This window comes from Dendrobium catenatum, unplaced genomic scaffold, assembly GCF_001605985.2.
Source record: "Dendrobium catenatum unplaced genomic scaffold, ASM160598v2 fragScaff_scaffold_315, whole genome shotgun sequence".
Classification (NCBI taxonomy): Eukaryota; Viridiplantae; Streptophyta; class Magnoliopsida; order Asparagales; family Orchidaceae; genus Dendrobium; species Dendrobium catenatum.
The window spans coordinates 2,746,758-2,768,235 of NW_021318777.1; the positions used below are offsets into that span (position 1 = coordinate 2,746,758).

Genomic DNA, 21,478 nt, shown 5'->3' on the forward strand with positions numbered 1-21,478 from the left:
CTAGGGGCATGATCGTCTTATGGCTCGTCAAGGATTTAAAAAAACGCACGCGCTAGAACCCAAAAAATAGCGGGTCGGGTCAGCTACTTTTCTTTATGCTACGTGTCGCTAAAATATTGGCGGCCGAACCTAGAGTAGCGTACGTTCACCGGACCAAATAAAAGTTCCTTGTTCTTTGGGGAGAACTTTGGTGAGATCCCAATGGGAGAGAATCGTAGTTTCCATCAGTTGCAGGATGGGTCGGGCTTGTGGCTTGAAGTATCTTGGCGAAGGGCAACGTATCCCCCGTCAGCTGCAGGAAGCGTTCGGGCTCACGGTTTTTTTCTTTGTTTTTGTTTCTTCTTATTTTTCCTAATCACCACCTCCATCTTCTCCCCAATCCGCCGGCTTCATCCCCTCCTCCACACAAACCCGCCGTCCTCTTCCCCTACTCCAACCAAAATCCAAACCGATCCCCTCCATCTTAAACCGTCGGCTCCCACCAAGCATAGCTGCCTGCCTTTCCACCTAATCTTGCCCTTCCCCACACCCTAATTTTATTACTTTCATAAAATAGTGTTACTTATTTAGGAAGATTTTGAATTTAAATTCAAATCATTTTGAATTTCAAATTCATTCCCTAAATAACTCACTCCATCTTAGGAAACCACTTCAATCTATTCCAATCTGAAATAAATTCAAATTTGATTCAATTACCCACACCCTAATTTTTCTACTTTCCTAAAATAGTGTTACTTATTTAGGAAGATTTTGAATTCAAATTCAAATCATTTTGAATTTCAAATTCTTTCCTTAAATAACTACTCCATCTTAGGAAACCACTTGAATTTATTTCAGTCTGAAATAAATTCAGATTTAATTCAATTCCCCACATTCAATGAACCTAGACACCCTCTCTCCCCAATTCAAATCTTCCCCATTAATTCCTAGGCCCATTAATGATCCTCAAATCAATCAATCAAAGCCCAATTATTTCCTTCCCTTAAGGCTGAGATTATTTTCAGACTTTTGAATCCGTTTTCCTCCCTATTCAAATTCAAATTTACTAGAATTAAATTCCTTTTTCCCCTCCTTCCTATTGCCGGCCACTTTCCCATCTCCTTTACCTTAAATTAGTTGACCAAGCCCTTATTTCATCCCTCCCAACACCAATTCCTGCAGGGTTTCACATTGCAAGCTTGCTGTCCTGCATACAAAAACAAATCCTTTGATGTCCAGATGGAGAGTAAGTGTTGTCCTGAATCTCTCGTGGCTTCTCCTTGCTTTCCAAAATTCCTGTAGGCAGATTTCTCTCTGCTATCTTCAAATTTCAGCAGGAATACTCGCTGTCATGCTTACTAGTTGACTTTTCCCTTGCTGGCCAGAAAATTCCAGCCAAGATCCTTTCTGTCTAGTCCTCCGGAAAGGCGTTACTTGCTGACCAAAAGCTCCGGTACATCAAATCTTGCTGTTCTTCTACATCAGTTTGGTATCAGAGCATGGTTGCTCACCCGAGATGTGAACTCGAGAGAGTCGAGTTCTTTTCCACCCCAGGAGAATGATGCGGACATCCAACCGTCCATGCCTATTCGAGGAGGAGCTGAAGATTGACGGCCGTGATCGTCCTACGTTATCTTAAATTTTTGTTTTAATTATGCATTTTCTAATTTTTCCCTTAAGAGTCTAATCTTATGTAAACCCTAGGGGCATGATAATCTTATTTAATCTCTTTTATTTTTGAGGCCTATTTATAGAGACCCTTGCTAGTGTAATGGTATTATGGATTACAACAACAACAACAACATCAAGCTTTTATCCCACTACGTGGGGTTGGCTACATGAATCCTTTTTCTCCATTGTGTTATATTAAAAGTCAAATTCTTGTTTAAATCTAATAAAGTAAGGTCATCATAATATTTTCTAACCAACGTTTTAAAAGGCGAAATCGGGAATCGAGGCGTTTTGGCTAAGCGAGGCGATGCGTAAGCCTCGAGGAAGATCGAGGCGTAAGAAAAGCTTGTTTGGTTGCACATTAGAAGTGAGAAATGATAGCATAGGGTAGTAGACCACATCGACAATTTGGTTGATGGATGAAGTGGGAAGTGATTTCTTGTCTGGTACATGTGGTTTGTAGTCATTTGACCTTATGCGTGGTTAGTATGATTTTGATTTACTAAATGATCATGTTCTTCAATCATAATTGTACGGTGCAATTTGTTTATTTTAGAATAAATCGTAAAGATTGTATGGTATGTTTCATAAATGAATATAATTAATGTAATTGATTTGAGTGCAATGACTATGTTACGGTTTGAAATTAATGTGGATCGGACAGTTCATTCCATATTTTAGTAAATGATTTGGCAAAGATTTGATTTCTTACCAAATGTAGTTTTATAATTAAATTTTATTTAATTCTGTGTCCAAGCCATTCTTTACTTAATTAATACTTTTCATACAATATTAAATGAATCAATCTTAAACAAAATTATTTTGTTGATGCTTGATTTTCTTACATAGCAAGGTTGATGTACTCAATTTGGTTTGACCATCAGCTTGAAATTGTTTCATTTGTATTTTTAGCGTTTCTAACTTTATTTTCACAAACTTCTGTGACACCACCTCACCTCTATATTTTGTATTTAACATAAAAAAATATTAGCATTCCTCCAATTATATTTAGATCATCAAACTTATACTTAGTAGATATATTTTAATCCATTTACTAAGAGGCCTTTTCGATTAAAAACAAAGAGATCGTGTTAGTTATATTGTTGCAAAGAGTTATTTGACCTTGATTCCTAGTTATAGTGTTTCAAATTTGGTTGTCTCCAATCACTTGCTTTGAACAATCACCATCCAAGTATCGCATGTTCCCAACTTTCCTACTTTGATGGATATTTACTACAGCAAATCTAATCCTGATTTTTGGTTCTTAAACTGATTTGGGTCTCTTTACATTAGACTATGTGCATGATCTGTGCTTTGCAGGTGGATGCATGATGGGTCACTTTACCTAATAAACTTTTCTGTATAATTTAACCTAAATTTGCAAATGAGAGAAATATTTTTAATATAATAATGGTTCGTAGCTTTTGGCAAAACATGCATAAATGAAATTCCAATTTTAGATTTATTTTGCTTTCTTGATTGAAATTGTGTATGCATATGAAATTTGCAATGTAAATTTCTTGTAGCATGCATATAAGATCTAAAACTAATATCAATGGAAGTAGGAAATGAGTCATCTTGTCTAGTTCTTAAGATAGTATTTGTACTTTGTAAGATGCCAATTTTGACATGTAAATTATGAATATTTTGATCACCAGATAGTTATTCATCATTTTGAATTGTATTTTCTTATTCCAACAAGTCAAGTTTTGCATGCAAGGTTGGAACTTCAATTTCTTGTTTTGATCATAATAACTTTTTCATCATTTTTTACTTCGATAGTACTTAGATCATGGTTTGTTAATGGAATTTTTTTTAATAGGTCAGAATAAGCATGCATCTTTTGTCCTTAAAGATGTATACCTTTTATATATTCTACATGCAAGCTAGCTTTTGATATGAAAATTCATCATCAAACACCTTTTTAGTTTTTGTGCCGTTTTGATGAACCTTTTCTTGTTATGGCTTTGACTGTTTCTTGTAAATTCTATTTCACACCTTTGTTTTCCACCAACATCTTCATCCCATCTCTAATTTATACTGATTGCTATAGTGCTGAACAGCCTTTGTGCATTGATTGTTGCAATTCCCTTATCGACACCATTGTTGCCTTTTGGTTTGCATTTTGTGAATGCTTTTGTTTGTAAAATTTGAAACCTATAGTCGGTTCTTATTGTTTGTACTTGGAGAATGTGAACTCATAGTTTTGAACTAAATTTGAGAGGATTTTGGTACCTGTATGGGTATGAAATGACCCTTTAGGCATGCTAAAATTAATAAACATTGAGCATTAAAATTAAATTATAGTTTTTCTTTATTCTTGTGCATGTTCTAGTTGGATTTATATTTTTCGGATGCTGTCATACATGTTGAATATATTTGGTGATACTTCTTGCATAGGCACATGGTAGATATCCTTGCACTTGTTTTAAATGGATATAGTGGTTGATGTATGTGCGTGATTGAAATTTTGTTGTGTGAATTGTGTCAAATTTCTTTTTATAGCATGTCTTTGATTGATTCTAAAATTTTATGTCCATTCTCTATTTTGCTTGGATTTCCAATTAGGTGGCTGAAATGACATATTTTTTATTAATTTTAAATGAGAATTTGACTCATGACAGGATACAATGGAGAAAAAAGATTCATTTAGCCGACCCCACATAGTGGGATGAAGGCTTGATGTTGTTATTATTATATTTCCAATTAGGCAACTACTGAATTATTATTTTGAATGATAAATGTGTTTTCGCTATTTTTCTTATAGTACATGTGTCCCATTTTCACTCGTACATTAAGTTTAGGTCCACAAACCTCAAATGTTGGTTTCCAGACATTATTTGCTATTTAAGTTATATCCATTATCTTTTTAGAAACATTTATGATATATTTTCACCATCAACTTCAACTTCCATGGGTATGTCCTTATCAATATCATTGATTGTCACTTTTGATTATCATGATTTTCATGGTCATATTTACTATGGCATCTGGCTTGGTTGTTTCTTTAATTGCGAGTCTCTCAATTCCCAATGATATTGTGAATGGTTTTATCATCATAGCTTGATTCGTTATCTAGTTTTTGTGGGTGAAATTGATTAGTTTCTACCATGTCAAGACACTCATTAATTTTATTTAGTTGACATTGCTTTGCTAATAACTCTCTTACTTGGCTTTATAAAACATCTAGAACATCATCTTTATGATTTGTTAACTAACCCTAATAATTTGCCTAACTTCTAAGTGATATGTTGACACAATATAGGCTCCGGCATCAATTTGTGATAGAATTGGTAAGGATCTAGGATTTATTAATGTAACCTATATTGAGATGCACAATGAAATCATATCAAAATTACAATCCAAAATTTACAAGCTTTTATCTTTAGCAAAAATTGGGTGGTAATGTAACATAAAATAAAACAGCTATTAAACTTTTATGATTCTAAACAATGATTTAATAATCGCTAGAATACCAAAATTCTATTAGACCGGTATGGACTGGTTCTCTACTATGCTAGGCGGAAGCATTCCGCCTCCACAGCTGTCCACCCTCCTTGGGGGGTGGGGTCCATGAGTTAATGCAAAAATTAAAAGGGGGATTATGAGGGCTGTTTTTAGTATTTTGCTGTTTTTTTATGTTTGAAGGAGGATTGTAAACCGGTTAGGATATCTGGTATTTGCTGAAGTTTGGAGGGTTCTTAGAATTTTATTTGGGCTCTAGCCGCTGGCTAGAGATTGAGAGAGCCGGATCCTCCTCTCCAATTGAGGATCCACGGTATCTTGTTTTCTTTCTCCTATTTCATCAATTAAAAGGATTTTTTTTGCATTTGAAGTGCTGGGAATTGGATTTCTGCATCAATTTCCTAGTTCCTAACAAATTCCATAAGAAAATAATTGATGGACATAAAATTTTATCAACTATCAAAGAGTCATTCCTGCAAGGAAAATGAATTTGGTTTATATCACGATTAACACAGTTTCAATCACATGCATAAACCATTCGCTAAACAATTTAAAAATAAGAATGAGGAAATCACCCAGAAAAAAGTTATAGGCCTCACGCTGTTATAATGTGATTCACCTTTTGTAGTAGTCATTACCTCCTATGAAGTGCTTGAAGGATACACAATGAACTAGCATAGACACAAGATTGAGGGAAACTGGAATTTAATTTTTAGCGTTCAATGTTTTTTGTTTTTTGGCCAACGAAGGATCAAAAATAAGAATTTTAACATTATAGTTTTTAGATCTAGTAGAAAACTATAAGTTCCATTCTCCCACGGCATAAGTCATAGGAACCTTCTTAGGTTTAAAAATGTCTAAATAAACTCATCCGCAAATGGCAAACCAAGAATTAATGGGAATTGTAACAATAAATCCAATGAAGGCAATTTGAGACTACAGCAATCACCAGGAAACATGATTAAATGAAGATGTCAGCGGGAAGCAAAGACCTCAAGTAGAAGTTACTAGAAAAGAGGCTCTGGTGGCTACAGGCTACAAACGCATCGGAAGATCACTATAGTGAAATTGCAAAGATGTTGGAAGATGGGACAGCTGCAAGTCATGGCATTCCTCGGTATCCAAGACAGTAGAAAAGCAAGGACATATACAGAAAATCATAGGAAACTGTAGAAGGCAACCACAAGAAAACATTTGAAGGGAGCAGAGAGGAAAAGTATGCTTATGGAGAATTCCTGAAATCCTGTAGAGTGTAAAAAGCCCTGAAAGTTGAAATCGGGAATATTCAAGATGTAGATTGAATTGATACAATCCTTAGTATTCGAGATAGTAGCAATTCAAGGACTTAATATATAAAATGACGGAGCTATTGAAGGAAGCTACAAGAAAACTTTTAAAGGGAACAGCAGGGAAAAATTTGTACATGCAGAAATTCTGAAATCCTGTAGAATGTAGGAAACCATGAAAGCTGAAATCGAGACTATTGGTGATAGAAATTGAATTGACATAATAACTGCTTTTAACTGAACCTAAATAGGATGTCAAAATATTGGATATCTATTGGCCTCAATACATGTGTCTGGGTCGAGTCGACCGTGCACAGTGAGTTTCAAAAGCAAAAGAGCGCGACATCGCACCAAAGTCACATGACGAGGGTTGACTATAAGCCCAAATTGCCGAAATAACCTCATTCGTAAAATGGATAGCACTGACATGCTTGGGGTAATTGAAACAACTAAAATCAATATCTACATTGGCTAGGATCGTCTATTAGCAAAATAAAATTTCAAGTGCACGGATCAAGGAAAAATTGACGTGCCTGATCATGATGATTTGACAAGAGAATCGAGGAACAATTAATATACATAAATATTTTCTATTTAATATTAATTTTTTGTATTTAAAATAAAAAAAGAGAGAAGAAAGAGCAAAAAATAAATAAAAAAACACACTTAATCCTCATTTCACTCACTCACTTAAACCCTTGTACCCAACAACCCTCCTCACGAATACACTCATGCGACCCCCTCACACTCTCTCGGCTTCATCTCTCGTGCTTGCTCGACCCCAACACCTACCACTCCTGTTGCCGTCGTCGCTCTAGCCACCGGTCAAGGTAGCTGTCACCCCCCTCTCTCCCCTCCATCTCCATCCTTTTTTCCTTCTTCTCCTTCATCTTTTTCTTCTTCCTTCCTCCATCTCTTCCTCCTCATTTCTTCTCATCCTTTCTCTTTTCTTCTTCTTCTTCACCTTCTCCTCTCCATCCTCATCTTCTTTCCTAAACCTAACCCAAACCCTAACCCTAACCCTAATTTTTTTATCTCCCATTCCCTCAAATCATCACCCTCCCTTCACTAAAAAGTTTCCCCACAAGTTGCTTCACTTCCTCCACCAAAAAGCCCCATCACATTTTATTTTCTCTCTCTAGACCTAGAGAGATAAATTTATTTCTCTCTAAATTCAGAGAGAGAAAGCTCATTTTTCCTCTATAAAGCCTTTCACACCCTTTCTCTCATCTCTCTCTAGAAAGAGAGATAACACTCTCTTTCCCTCTATTTCCCTCTCTTTCAGTCTCTAGAAAGTGTGGTTTCACCCTCCCTTTCTCTCTCTATCTCTATTTCTCTCTTTCTTTTTCTACTAAGAGTGAAAAATCCCACTTTTTCTCTCTTTATTTCTCTGAAAGAAAGGTTTCTCCCTCTCTTTCTCTCTTTAGCCATCCCGTCTCACTAAAAAATAGAAAAAAATAAAAGATAATAATATTAAAAAAAATTCGTGCATGGAAGGTGTTGTTGTCGCCATTGTCCTCCTCGCCTTTGCGCACTTTGAGGTATAACCCTGACCTGTCACTAGCTTTATTTTATGAATTGTAGCATGTAAAATCCTTAGTACTCGTGATTGACTTTCTTGACAGGAGAAATTATGTTGTGCATGTGAAACTAAGTACCCATGACTACCTTTCTTAGCAAAAATGGAAATACTGTTATGCATGTAAAATCCTAAGTACCCGTGATTGTCTTTCTTGGTAGGTGGGGAAATATTATTATGCGTGTATGTTGACCGCAATACTAGTGTCGGGGTCGAGTTGATCTCACATGGTGGGTTTCGAAAGCTAAAGAGTGTAATATCACTCAAAACTCACCCGATGTGCGTCGACAAAAAAAAAAAAAATCTAAAAAATTGGTCTCTGTTGGCAAAACGGATAGTCTTAGTGCATTCGGAGTAGCAAAAATAGCTAAGATTGACACTCATATTGATTGGGATTGTCTTCCGACGAAAATTTAAATTTCGTGCCCGTACGAATCAAGGCAATATTGACGTGCGCGAATGATGACGACATGGAGATTGAATCGATGCATGATTATTAAAAAAATTATTATTGTCATTATCAATTTTATATTTAAAATTGATTACAAATGCTATTTAAAAATTAGAAATTAAAATAAAATAAAACAAAATAAAATACCCAAAATACCCCTCACTTAAATCCTCACTCACGAAACACTCACTCATAACCCAATCGATGCTGTCACGATCAGTATCACGCATGCAAGCCCTCTCCTCACGCGACTTAGCTCCTAGCTTCCTCTCTCTCGCAAGATCCGAAGCCGCCATCCATTCCTTCCGCCACACACCTTAGGTATAACCCCTATGAGGGGATGACATCGAGGTGCTATCAAAATTTACAACAAAATGCATAACTTAGACAATTTAGAAAATTGAAATCCAACTCAACTCCTAAGTCAACAAAATTAAAAATGCGCGACCTCTTAGGTTTCAAACACTAAAAATAAAATTAAACAATCAAAAATCAATGCATAACAAAGCGAAGTTTATAGTGAACTTATAGGAGAATTAGTTGCTCACTAACAAGCAAGAAATAACTTCCCTCTCTTAGCTCCTAATTAATGCATGCTCAAACCCCTTGCAATACACTAGAGTTATTTATAACCCAGAAAATTGATCCCCTTGGGGGCCAAACTTTAAATACAAAATGACAAGGGGAGGAGTCACAAGCGCACATGTTAATGTTCGTGCTAGCTGTTAAAGTCAGGAGATTCATATGCCCTGTGAATGTATCGTACATCTCGTGAACATTTGCCTTTGAAAAGAAGCAAAATAGTACACGGTTACATGTCAAGGGTTGTACGACCCTTCATTAAAGTGCACGTGATGTGCCAAGTCACCAAAGGGTGCCGCATATGAGCCCCCTATTGTATAATATGCATGTACCAAATACATACAAATGCATTATATAAATACATCAGGTGGTATGTATGTATACCACCAATCATGCGAGCACACTGAATAGCATACACACGTACCGTTGATCATGCAAACCACTTTATACATACGTTAATGATCATGCCATTATGCAAGTGCAACAAGATTCGTGCAGGCGCATAACACAAACGTACTAAGTAAAATGTACGAGTGCATTATATAATTGTTATTGTATTATGCACATGTGCTAAGCAACATACGAATGCACATGCAAATATCCAGAATGCACATGCAAATATCCAAAATGCACATACAAGCATGCCATATGCATACTAAATGGTACACAAGTGCATCATCTATACATAATGAAATATATATAATTATGTTATGTAAATGCATCAAATACTGTGCAGGCACATAATGCACCACACCAATCATACAAATGCCTTATTTAGTATATGCTTCCAAACAAATAAATTTCCAAACGTACAAAATACTTTGTATAAGTACGTTGACATGCACATGCATATCATTTAAATTAAAATTCAAGATGGCCGCATGGGCTTCGGCGATTGTGAAATATTATTGACCTCTATATACGTGACATATTCAATCGAGTGCAATAGAAGAGGCGATTAGTGGACAGTTCACACATGTAACGAATATCAAAAAGCCTCGACCATTATTGAATTTATCCAAACTTATATGATTGCTGCATTGATGCACTTAGGACACCGAATTTGGTAAAGAAGAGTCATTCGTGCTCAACTCAATCGAGACTGATGGAAAACACAAATTTTGGGAAGTGCGACATTGCACAAAACTACGTAATTGATCTCCAATTATCAAACGGACAAGTAGATGCGATCAGAGCATCAACATTAACTAAGGGGAGATCTCTCACAATTAGATTGAGTGAATGCAGTCGAAATCAATGGTCTATAGACGTGACGATGCGCGACATTACCAGAACGTTGCCCGTTTGCAAAAGGAATTCTCCGTTTCATCTGGAATGTCAAAAATATCTAGAATTGATAGTAATATTGCCAGGATGATTGGACAAGAGAAAAGAGCGAAATTGACACAACTTTCGATGTGCGACGTTATTGAAATATCGACCGTTCGCAAAACGGATTTCGTCATTGCTTCCAGAACATCAAGAATACCCAGAAATGACTACCATATTGCTTGGGTTTTTGTGCGAGCAAAAAATGCAAAAAATTGCACTAGTTTCGAGGCGATGCGTGTAAACCGAGATGCACGAGAAACAAGGGAGTCTGCAAAGGGTCAATTTATAACTCTAATGTTATTAATATTATTTTTTATATGTAACTATTATCAGATTTAAATAAATATATATTAATATTATTGTGAAATAAGAAAAATTCTTATATTCTATTTAAATTCTGCTCAGCTTTAGCCGCTTAAATCAGAAATATCGTTCGTTTGCAAAACGGATTTCGTCGTTGCTTCCAAAACATCAAGAATACCCAGAAATGACTTCCATATTGCTTGGGTTTTTGTGCGAGCAAAAATGCAAAAAAAAATGCACTAGTTTTGAGGCGATGCGTGTAAACCGAGATGCACTAGAAACAAGGGAGTCTGCAAAGGGTCAATTTATAGCTCTAATGTTATTAATATTATTTTTATATGTAATTATTATCAGATTTAAATAAATATATATTAATAATATTGTGAGATAAGAAAAATTCTTATATTCTATTTAAATTCTGCTCAAATCTGCTCACCTTTAGCCGCTTAAATCATGCACAAATCCTGTCCAGTCTACAGGGAAGATAACAGTAAACAAATAGGAGTTTGAATCCTATAGCTACTGTCCAACACTTGCCTTCTCTCTCATTCTCACGCTCCACGCTCTCGCTCCTGTTCTCCCCCGCTTCCCCCTCACAGCAGCCGATACTCCCTCAACTGAACCCAATTCCCCTCTCTGCTCTCACACAGCCGCAGCCTCTCATCCCTTCCTCCTTTCACGTGAAGCTCCCTACCATCCTCAACTCACAGCAACAACCGTGCCTTCTTCCCCTTCTCCTCTATCAGCCTCCATTTCAGCTGTCCTACACTACAACAGCAAACTCCTCACTCCAAGAAGCTCCAGCACACTTCAGCAACTATACAAAAAAACCCACTAGCCCATATCAACCACACACTCCTCCCTAAGCTACTGCCAACAACCTCTCAAGCCACACCACCAACAGCCCTTCTTCCACTAGCAGATTAGGCCCTCCTCACCTCACAACAACAATCCACTTCTCCCTCATCCTGTCACCTCCTACTAACACCTCTCTACTCACCTACAGAAGTTAACAAACCCAAACCAAGCAGGTTCCTGCCCTCAGCGATCCAGCTCAATAACAGCAACCAGACCAAACTCTCCCTCACCTCTTCACTCCAAAAAACACAGCAGCCCACTTAACTGCCACCTTCCACTTCATTGACACCCCCCAAAGCCTTCGCCTAATTTCAACTGCAGCTGGTACCAAACACTAACTCTACACTTGCTCTATATCAAATAACTTACTCTCTTCCAGCAGCCTCTAGCTTCCAAGCCTTGCTACTCTCAAAATTCTTAATCAAACCGAAATGTGCAAGCTTCCTACATTTCCCATTGCCTGCTGAATTCACCATCCAAGTTACCACTTCTCCAAACACAAACCAGCAGCTCCTCACATTTCTCAACACCTCAATAGCACTATACCTTCTCCTCACCCAACCCAAAAGTAGATTTCTCTCCACAGCAGTCCACTACAAATCATCCTCCTATCTTGTTCCACAAGACAGCAGCTCCTCTTCACCCATTTTCCATAACACCTACACCCTTTCCTCCTCTACATATACACTCACAAATCTCCAGCAAGCTATACATATTCAATCTAAGTGCCGGCACTTCTTAGAACTCTCCACTACCTCATACTTGCAACCTAAGCCGACTCCACAATAGCCCTCACTGTACTTCTTCAGCCCACAAAAACAGCCCTCTTACCTCACTATTCTCCCCCCATTTCCTCTAATCAGAAAACCTATTCCTCTCTCTATTGTTAGTGTTATTATTATTATTAGTAGTGATAATTAAAAAAATCATAAAAAAAGAGAAAAAGAAAAGAAAAAAAAAAGAAAAGAAACTTTTGTGCACATTCATTGTCGTAAGCCTGACATCGTCGTAGTCGCCTCGTACACAAGGTATAAATGTTCCCTAAACTAAAAAATCCACAAAATCTCATTTTCGACACTTGCGACGCAACAAGCGGATCACCTATACACGCTTTTCTTAGCGTGTTGACAGCGAGCTCGGTGCAATGCTCTCGGCGGGGCGGGTGAGCCATACACGCTTATGTACCCGTGTATGTGCTTCTATGCCTACGGGAAAATTTGCGAGTTTCAAAGCAGATATCTTGAAGACCCGTACATGCTTTTCTTAGCATAGTGGGATTGAAAAACCATGATCGTGGTGTTATCTGACACACTTTTCGTAGCGTAGTGGGAAGACTTAGCTCCCAAAAAATTCTCTTAAACAGAGGAGACCCATGAAGGTTGCCAAAATTTGAATTAGAAAAGAACATGACTTAAACAATGAATTTGGAACATAACCTGAATGAACCACAAGGAACTAAACTTAATTAAACTAGCAAAATAATGCAGTTAAAATGAAAATTGACGAATTGAACAAAAATAGGAAATCTATAATAATGATAACATGCTACCTATAAGTAATTGCAAGAACTTGTAATAAACATACCAATTTTCTCACGATGCAAAGGAATGTGTAATTTGCATGACAAATTCCTATGAAGATGCAATGAATGCGACAATTCGGCTATAGGTGTGTATAAGAAGATTGTAATGAATACCGCCCGCTTACAAGCAATATCAGTCAACTGTAAAGAGCACATACACTTCCTATAAGCAAGAATAAAAGGATTATTATGCATGCAACAACCTACTTGTAGATCAAAGTAATAATAATCACAAGCAATGGTAGATGACCTATCATATGCATAACAACATGCATACAAATTGAAATAGCAAATTCATAGTGAATGCAGCGCGTAAAGACTTGAGATGAACATAGTAGTCTGTTTATGGGTGATAACAAGTAGCATGCAATGAATGCTACGACATCCCTATAATCAATTTCAATCCACTCGTAGATAAACATGACAATTTTCTACGAATATCGATGCCTGATACAGTCCGTATACAAGTAATGAGGGTAGATGTGTTGCAAGTATGATAGATCCCCTGTGAATATAGATACACACAATATACTATCTACAAGAAAGAACCAAGAATCCATTATGAGCACGAGCACCTACAAGCAATTGTAGGAGACTTGTTATGTATACAATAGTCGACCTGTAGGTGATAACAAACAACATGCGATAAATGCTAGGACATTCGTACAGTCAACTACAATTCAGCTTTAGCCTAAATATTAATCCCCTACAAGTAAAGACGGATGATTCACAACAAATGCTAGGACCTATGAATCGCTGTAGAAGACCCGTCATGTGCACAACATGCTATCTAAGAGCAAATACAGAAGAGTTGTGATAAATACAAGCATTTACTAGTCACTGTAGGAGATTCTTCTTGTACACAGTAGTCTTCCTACGAGCTAAATTGGTAATTTTTGGATGTCTGCTGATAACCTACAAACTAATTCAATAGAGCTTGCATGGCATGGCAGCTTGCCTGCAAGAAGCAATGAATGAATCGTAGGGAAGTGCTATGAACGACAATTGCAGGCTGAAGTACACTATCATAGGCTGAATACTAAAGAAAATGACGTGTAGAAAATGAAATGAGCTAAACTTCACTACTTATATGCGATGAATAAAACCCAACGCGCTGTTAAACGATGCCACCGAATCCGCAATATTCGTATAAGCGTACAGAAGACATTCATAGGCCCATTAAGGGAACTTGTGCATCTTCTAAATGATGATCACTCGCACAATTGATTATATTTGAATATTAAAAAATATCCTCTCACGCCTCTGCGCTTTTATACATTTATAATACACACATTACAGTATGCAGGCCGTGTCATGCAAACATATCATTCAAAAATGTAAAATACATTGCATTAACATGCAAAATGCATCATGCATATTTACGTTGCAATATATGAAATGCATTTTGCAAGTATATCATACAACATGTAAAATGCATTGTGTAGAGACAATGCGCTATGCCAACATGTAAATAATTCATGCACTGTATGAAAGTGCTGGAGTATTATGTAGATATATTATGCAAACAAATAGGCAATGCATATATACATTATACATGTATATCATGCAAACATAATATATGTTTGATACTATGGATCTATTTGATGACTTAGCCTTAATCGAAAGTTCTCTCCCACTATCAGGAGGGTAATTAACTATATGGGTGTGCGCCTATAGGAAACCTAACTCAGATCATAAAATCATAAAGTCCTCGCAAAATAAGGGTGAAATCTCTGGGTAGTATTTTATCTAAAACTAAATCTGCCTTTTGAAAATTTACCACGAAACTTAAATGTTAAAACTCTCCTTGCCCATATATAAAAAGAAAGGGATCGCAAAGAGGCCAGGTGTGAATTTTTTAAGTCCACATACATGTACACATGTGATACCTGAAGATGATATACGGGTCAAATGTGAACTTAAGTTCAAGTTCAATCCTCCTCTTTAAATGGACCGGAGTTAACACGATTTGAACCATCGAATAAATACACGATCGTAGCACCAATCGGAGTATTTAATATTAGACCTTAAAGGTTTATTACAAGAAATGTTTACTGCTAAAAGCACAAACTCTCATAATCGACACTCGTTTAAGTTAATCAAAGTATTTAATTTTATACGTTCATATTAGGCCTTCAAGCTCTCTTACAAAGAAAATTCACATGTTAAAATGAATACCATCAGTTCTAATATTTATATGATAACTCAAAAAATTAGGATATGAACCTGATCCTCTATTTGCATGCAAACAAAGTTGATAAGGTTTGACTAATGAAATGACAATACCCATAAAATCCCGATGATGGCTATGTTGACAAAAAATATTAATTGGAGGGGTCTTTATCTTTTAAATGCCCCTAAATCTCAGTATTAATCATAAAAGGGCTATGATTTTGATAAATATTTTAAAACTAAAAAATCACTAAAATTTAAGATATTCAAGATGAAATGAACCACCTAATAACTTAACGCAAAATACATCCACTCTCTGCAATAATTGTCGAGGCGAATAAATTTGAAAATCACTTCAACTCATAGAGAGTGACTGTTTAGTCTAGATTATCACTATGATTTATTCTCAAGTCATCTCATGTCAGTAAGGACATGTCACGTGTCTTATAATCGGTAGTTTCACCGTCAAATAACACCACAAATAAACACTTATGACCAGGGCTATCTAATTGGCTGATTTTACTGTTAAATGGTACAACTAAATTATGGTTATGGATAGAGCTTGTATATTCTCTAATGTTTCTAAATTCTTGATAAAATAAATCAACAGGGTATAATTAAAAGGGCATAAAGCCCTTAATCTGTTAGTTAAGGTGGACGTAAATATGTTCACTTAGGCAAACATTCACCCCAAGTCTACAAGATACCCTTCTACGAAGCAACCCATGGCTGCCGACAAGGACCCTTTGATCACATTGGGATTAAGGAACCATAGAATCTTGATCGGGTTCATCATCATTCCCCCTACCATCCGTTTTAAGTGTGCGATTATAATTTTTTTTTATTTTTAATATCTAATTCTGCTACTAATATACACTAGATACTATGTATCTGTTCAATGACTAGCCTTAGTCGAAAGTTCTCTCTCATTATCGGGAGAGGTAATTAACTATAGGGGCATGTACCTATAGGAAATCAAAATTCTAATCATAAAGTCCTCACAAAATGAGAGCGAAATCTCTGGGCCGTGTTTTATCTAAAAACTCAATTTGCCTTATGAAAATTTACCATGGAACCTAAACTCGTTAAAACTCCCATCGTCGACAAAAAGAAAGGGATCTTGGAGAGATCAGGGTACGAATTTTTGGAGCCCACATTATAAAGTCTTAAGCACTTATGATTGTTTTTTTTGGTAGATGGGAAAATATTTCTATGTATGAAAATCTTAAGTACTCGTGACTATCTTTCTTGACGGACGAAGAAATACAATGCTTTATAAAATAAGTTCCTGAAGACCTATGATTCCCTTTTTTGGAAGGGGGATTAAGACTTTGGTTGCAATGTCAACTGACATTGACCATGCATTCCTTTCTTGGTGTGGTGGAAAGGCTTAGCACCCCGATGTAGCCCCCTATGCAGGGATGATGTTGGGGTTCTACCAAAATTCTGACCAAAATTAATGACCCATGATGCACAGAAACGGACATGGCGACACAGATGCCACACGGACATAGGACGCATTAATTATTGAAAATATAGGACACAGACATGGGTTAGACACTGTATTATAATTTTTATATTTTAAGAACAGTGTATAAAAATTGAATAAATATAATATTAAAAAAATAGAAAAAAATAAGGCATTTAACTAGAATTTGTGTTTAAAATGATTAATATTAGGATGTCGAGAGTTAGGCGTCGATGCCGTGTATCAGACATCGAAAGAGGAGATGACATTACTGCTGAGAGTCGGGCATCGATGTTATGTAGTAAGTATCGAGCGTTAATGTCAAGAGGGCGTCTGTCATTGATGTTGAGAGTTTGTTGGTCGTCAATGTTAAAAAGATGTCAAACAAAGATGAGCTATCAAGTTGTGGGTGTAGAAATTGCTAGCGATGAGCATCAATGTCATGACAGTGTTAGACTTTGATGTGGAGATAATTTTGAAATGTCGATAATGTTGAGATGACATCGGACATTATTGTGAAATTAAAGTCGCAACCCACCAAAGTGAAGTGAAAAATGATAATGTTCGATGAATGGGGTATTGAGTGCGGGAGATTGATTAGATGTTTTGGATAGTAAATAAGAAATTTAGTTTCTATATTTTAAATAAATAAAAATGTTAAATACAACAAATTATATTTAAAATAATTCATAAAATATTTAAGATATGCATATCCAATTTGCAATTAATATTTTTTTAATCGGACATATTTTTGGCATGTCCGACACATCAAAGAAGTGTCAGACGCGTGTCGTGTCAGATATGTGTCAGACGCTGAACGACTCTTTGGGGAGAAGTGTCGGTGCATCATAGTAAACAACTTATGCTAAATTTAGGAAGAATAAAGCTTAAATCTAAAATGATAAAAAAATAAAATGAAATAAAATTTGAAGTTATAGAAATGAGGACATGTATGAGTTAAAATAAAACTTACAATGAATTTGTAAAGAAGAAAATGGTTATTCACCAACAAGCACTTACCAATTTAAATATAATATTAAAAATAATTTGGAAAAAATAAATCATTTAGAAAAATAAATCACGCCCCCTCCCTCTTAAAAAAAAATCTAAAAATTAATCACCGAGGGGCTCAATTTATAACAAGATTATAATTTAAAGTTTACTTTATGTGCTTTTGAAGAGCTTATGCTTCTGATAAGCATAACGAAGATGGGCACTCAAAAGTGCCCCAATTAATTATGATAAGTTTAATTTATTGTTTCTCTTTATTTGCTTACTGGTCTATTCATTACATATATTTATGCAATGGAAGAATATATATAATCCTTGATTTGCAGAGATTAAATTTATATAATTTATTAGTGTAGGTTACATTATATTTAAAATTTTTAGGGTATACATATTTGTAAGTTTTATGAGTTTCTTTTTCCTTCATCCTTCCTCAACTACTTTAATGGAATGGGATGGATGCTTTACTGGTCTTCTGAATTGGTGAATAAACCGAATTGACAGTCGGCTGAAGCATGGGCATTGGTTTTGCAGCAGGTGATTCTGAGGTCACTCCTTAGAGATTGTTGCACTCAATAACTTGAGAGTGAAGCCCAAGTAGGTAAGGGACCTCACACAAGCATAGTTTTATTGAATAAATTTAAAGGTGAATAAACAGGCTTATGATATTTATTTATTTAGGGAAAGCATATGATAAAGTTCCAAGAGAACTGCTATGGAGAGTTCTTGAAATGAGAGGAGTTAATAACGCTTATATTCAACTCATTAAAGATATGTATGCAGGAGCTAGTACTTTTGTTCAAACACAAGGTGGTTTGACCAAGTATTTTCCTATTACGGTTGGATTACATCAAGGGTCAGCCTTAAGTCCATATCTTTTTGCTTTAGTCATGTATGTTCTCACTAGACATTTGCAAAAAGATGTGCCTTGGTGTATGCTTTGTGCTAATGATATTCTTCTTGTTGATAAGACTAGAGAGGGAGTTGAAGGTAACTTAAATTATTGAGGTCAACCTTAGAGTCTAAAGGTTTTCGCTTGAGATCTAAAATTGAATATATGGAGTGTAATTTTAATAGTAATAGACCTAGCGAGGGGATTGTGACTTTGGGCAATCAAGTCATTAATTAGAGTACACGTTTTAGATATCTTGGATCTATTGTTCAGAGTTATGGTGAAATAGATGGGGATATTATTAGCTGAATTCAAGTTGGATGGTTGAAATGTAAGAATGCATCGGGCTTGTTGTGCGATAGAAAAGTCCCCCTCAAACATAAGGAAAAATTCTATAAGATGATGGTGAGACCTGCAATGCTTTATGGTGCCGAATGTTGGCCTTTAAAAGAGAAGCATAGTACTAAGTTAAGTGTTGCAGAGATGAGGATGTTTAGGTGGATGAGTGGCTTTACCCTTAGAGATAGGATATGAAATGAGCATATATGAGATAAGGTTGGAGTAGCTCCAGTGGAAGATAAGATTAGAGAGAGTCGCCTTAGGTGGTTTGGTCACATTAAATGGAGGCCTTCCGATGACCCGTTTAGGAAAGTTGAGGTATTAGATTTGACTTATGTTAAGAAAGGTAGAGGTAGATCTAAAAAGGCTTGGTTAGAAAATATTAGAAACAAACTTTCTTTATTAGATTTAAATGAGAATTTGACTTTTAACATGACACAATGAAAAAAAAAAGGATTCATGTAGCCGACCCCACGTAGTGGGACAAAGGCTTGATGTTGTTGTTGTTGTTGATGCTGTGAATAAACAGGTTGAAACCAGGCGTTAAGTACAATTGATATGTGAGCAGGAGATTTTCGGCATGCATGTGGAGCAGTCTATCGTCTATGGAGAATTTTGTTAAAGTAGATAGGAAATATTATAGAAGAGCAGGTTTTAGCATCAAAAGTTTGCCTTCAATCACTTGTCTTCCGATTCTAATCACCAGAATTTTTTGTTTAACACATTCCATAATTGGATTGATAAGATCTTGAAATGCTTTTTGCTTGACACCTTATCTATGATGGGAAAAAAGTTTAATCTGACCTATGATGCAAAATAGAATTGATTTATATTATTCCTCGCAAAAGTCTCCATTTCCACTTCCAGTTGTTGAAAGTGCCACATCCTCTCATTTATCGGCAACAAAATAGGCCCCAAAGCATGATTTCTTGGATACTAAAACAACAGTTTTTTTTTTCTGGACATTTTCTAAAAAAATGAACTATATATTTCTCTAATCAAAGTATCCTTCACGTATTCTTTTATATGTTTGCCATTTGCAGGAGGCTGGTGTAGAAGTTGACCCATTTGGGGACCTTAATACCGAGGCAGAAAGGACATTGGGTCGACTAGTTCTTGAGAAGTAAATTATTCTATTTGCTAGAAATATTTCTTCTAGCCTAGTCACGCATTTCCCGTGAATGACCTGGTTTTCATATGTAACATGATACTTAAAACAGGTATGAGACTGAGTTTTATGTACTTCATCGATATCCTTTGGCAGTACGGCCATTCTATACCATGCCATGTCCTGACAACCCATTATATAGTAACTCTTTTGATGTCTTCATCCGAGGTGAGAAGACTTTTCTTTTTATGTGCATTGTTTTGATGTAGTTTTCTTTTATTATAATCTGCGGTGACTTCATTCTGATTATGATTTCCTATTGAATTTTTTATGCTGTTTATGATGACTGATATAACGTTTTGGGTGGAATCAAGGAAGGATAAGAAGTTGCTTTTGCCCCCCTATATTTGAGAAAGTTTAATACGGTTATGTATAATATAGACATTTTATACTTGAACTATCTAACAATTATGTGTATTGTAAAAGATTTGTTGCTTAAATTTTGGGTACATCTTTTCACCTTCTCTCACTACGCCAACAGTCGCATTGCTATCGACATAGTGTTATGGCTATTGACCTAAACATTTTTCCAAGGACTGAAAATTATTCTTGATTTACACAAAAGTTTTGAGCACTGTTCTTCAGCCTTGCATCTTTGCAACTTATCTAAAATCTAAAGCATTTTTTTGGGCTGGCAAAAGTGTATGCATACAAAAAGTTTGCAGAAATTTGCACAACTAGAACTTTTACCGTGAATGCTCTCCATCTGCTACTGTGAAATTTTTGTGTAGGTAGGGCCTTATAAGTTTTTGAAGGTATGGCCTGCTGAAAGTCCCATCTTACCAAGGATTGAGTTTCACCTACATTGCTCCATATGGCTTGTGGTCTTATGATTGCTTGTCATTAATCCGTCTGATGCCATGCTAGATCAAGTTTCAGGAAAAAATTCCCCTTGTTGTGATTGATTAAGTGGAAATTGCAATACCTCATCTTGCTTTCTTTAATTTCATCTTTTTTTAATTAACCTGTGTTGACCTCTGTAACACAAACCCCCTCCCAAAAAAAAAAAAAGATAAAGCTCGAATCATTACCTGCTGAAGTTCTACCGAATACGCCGCATCTACAGTGCCATCCCTCTGCAAAACAACGTCGAATTTGTGTCCCGTCTCCCACATGCGTAGCTCGCCTCGATCAAGTGTCTGCACTCCTCGTTAAAATGCCGATGGAATGAAGCCTTCGCTTCTTCGATTTCCCGCACACTAAACCTATAGCTCCTCCCGCTTCTTCTCCTTCCTGTACGCAAACAAGTGCCTCAAGTGAAAACCCTAGCAGCCGATGTTCTACTTCCATCCGACCTTCCTCTCTCAATCCTCCCATAGCTCTACCTGTTGATCCCTTGCTCT

At 36.2% G+C, this 21,478-nt stretch overlaps 1 protein-coding gene across 1 annotated transcript in view; it reads left to right on the forward strand.

Annotated features, from left to right (window-relative positions):
* LOC110109852 (aspartate--tRNA ligase 2, cytoplasmic) overlaps window positions 1–20,359 on the forward strand; it is a 36,235-nt gene extending 15,876 nt beyond the window's left edge. Inside the window, exons 7-8 of the mRNA XM_020841058.2 lie at window positions 20,011–20,090; window positions 20,188–20,359. Of these exons, the coding sequence (XP_020696717.1) occupies window positions 20,011–20,090; window positions 20,188–20,344 (237 nt within the window). The 3' untranslated portion in view covers window positions 20,345–20,359. The remainder of the gene's footprint in view (window positions 1–20,010; window positions 20,091–20,187) is intronic.
* The last annotated feature ends 1,119 nt before the right edge of the window (window positions 20,360–21,478 follow it).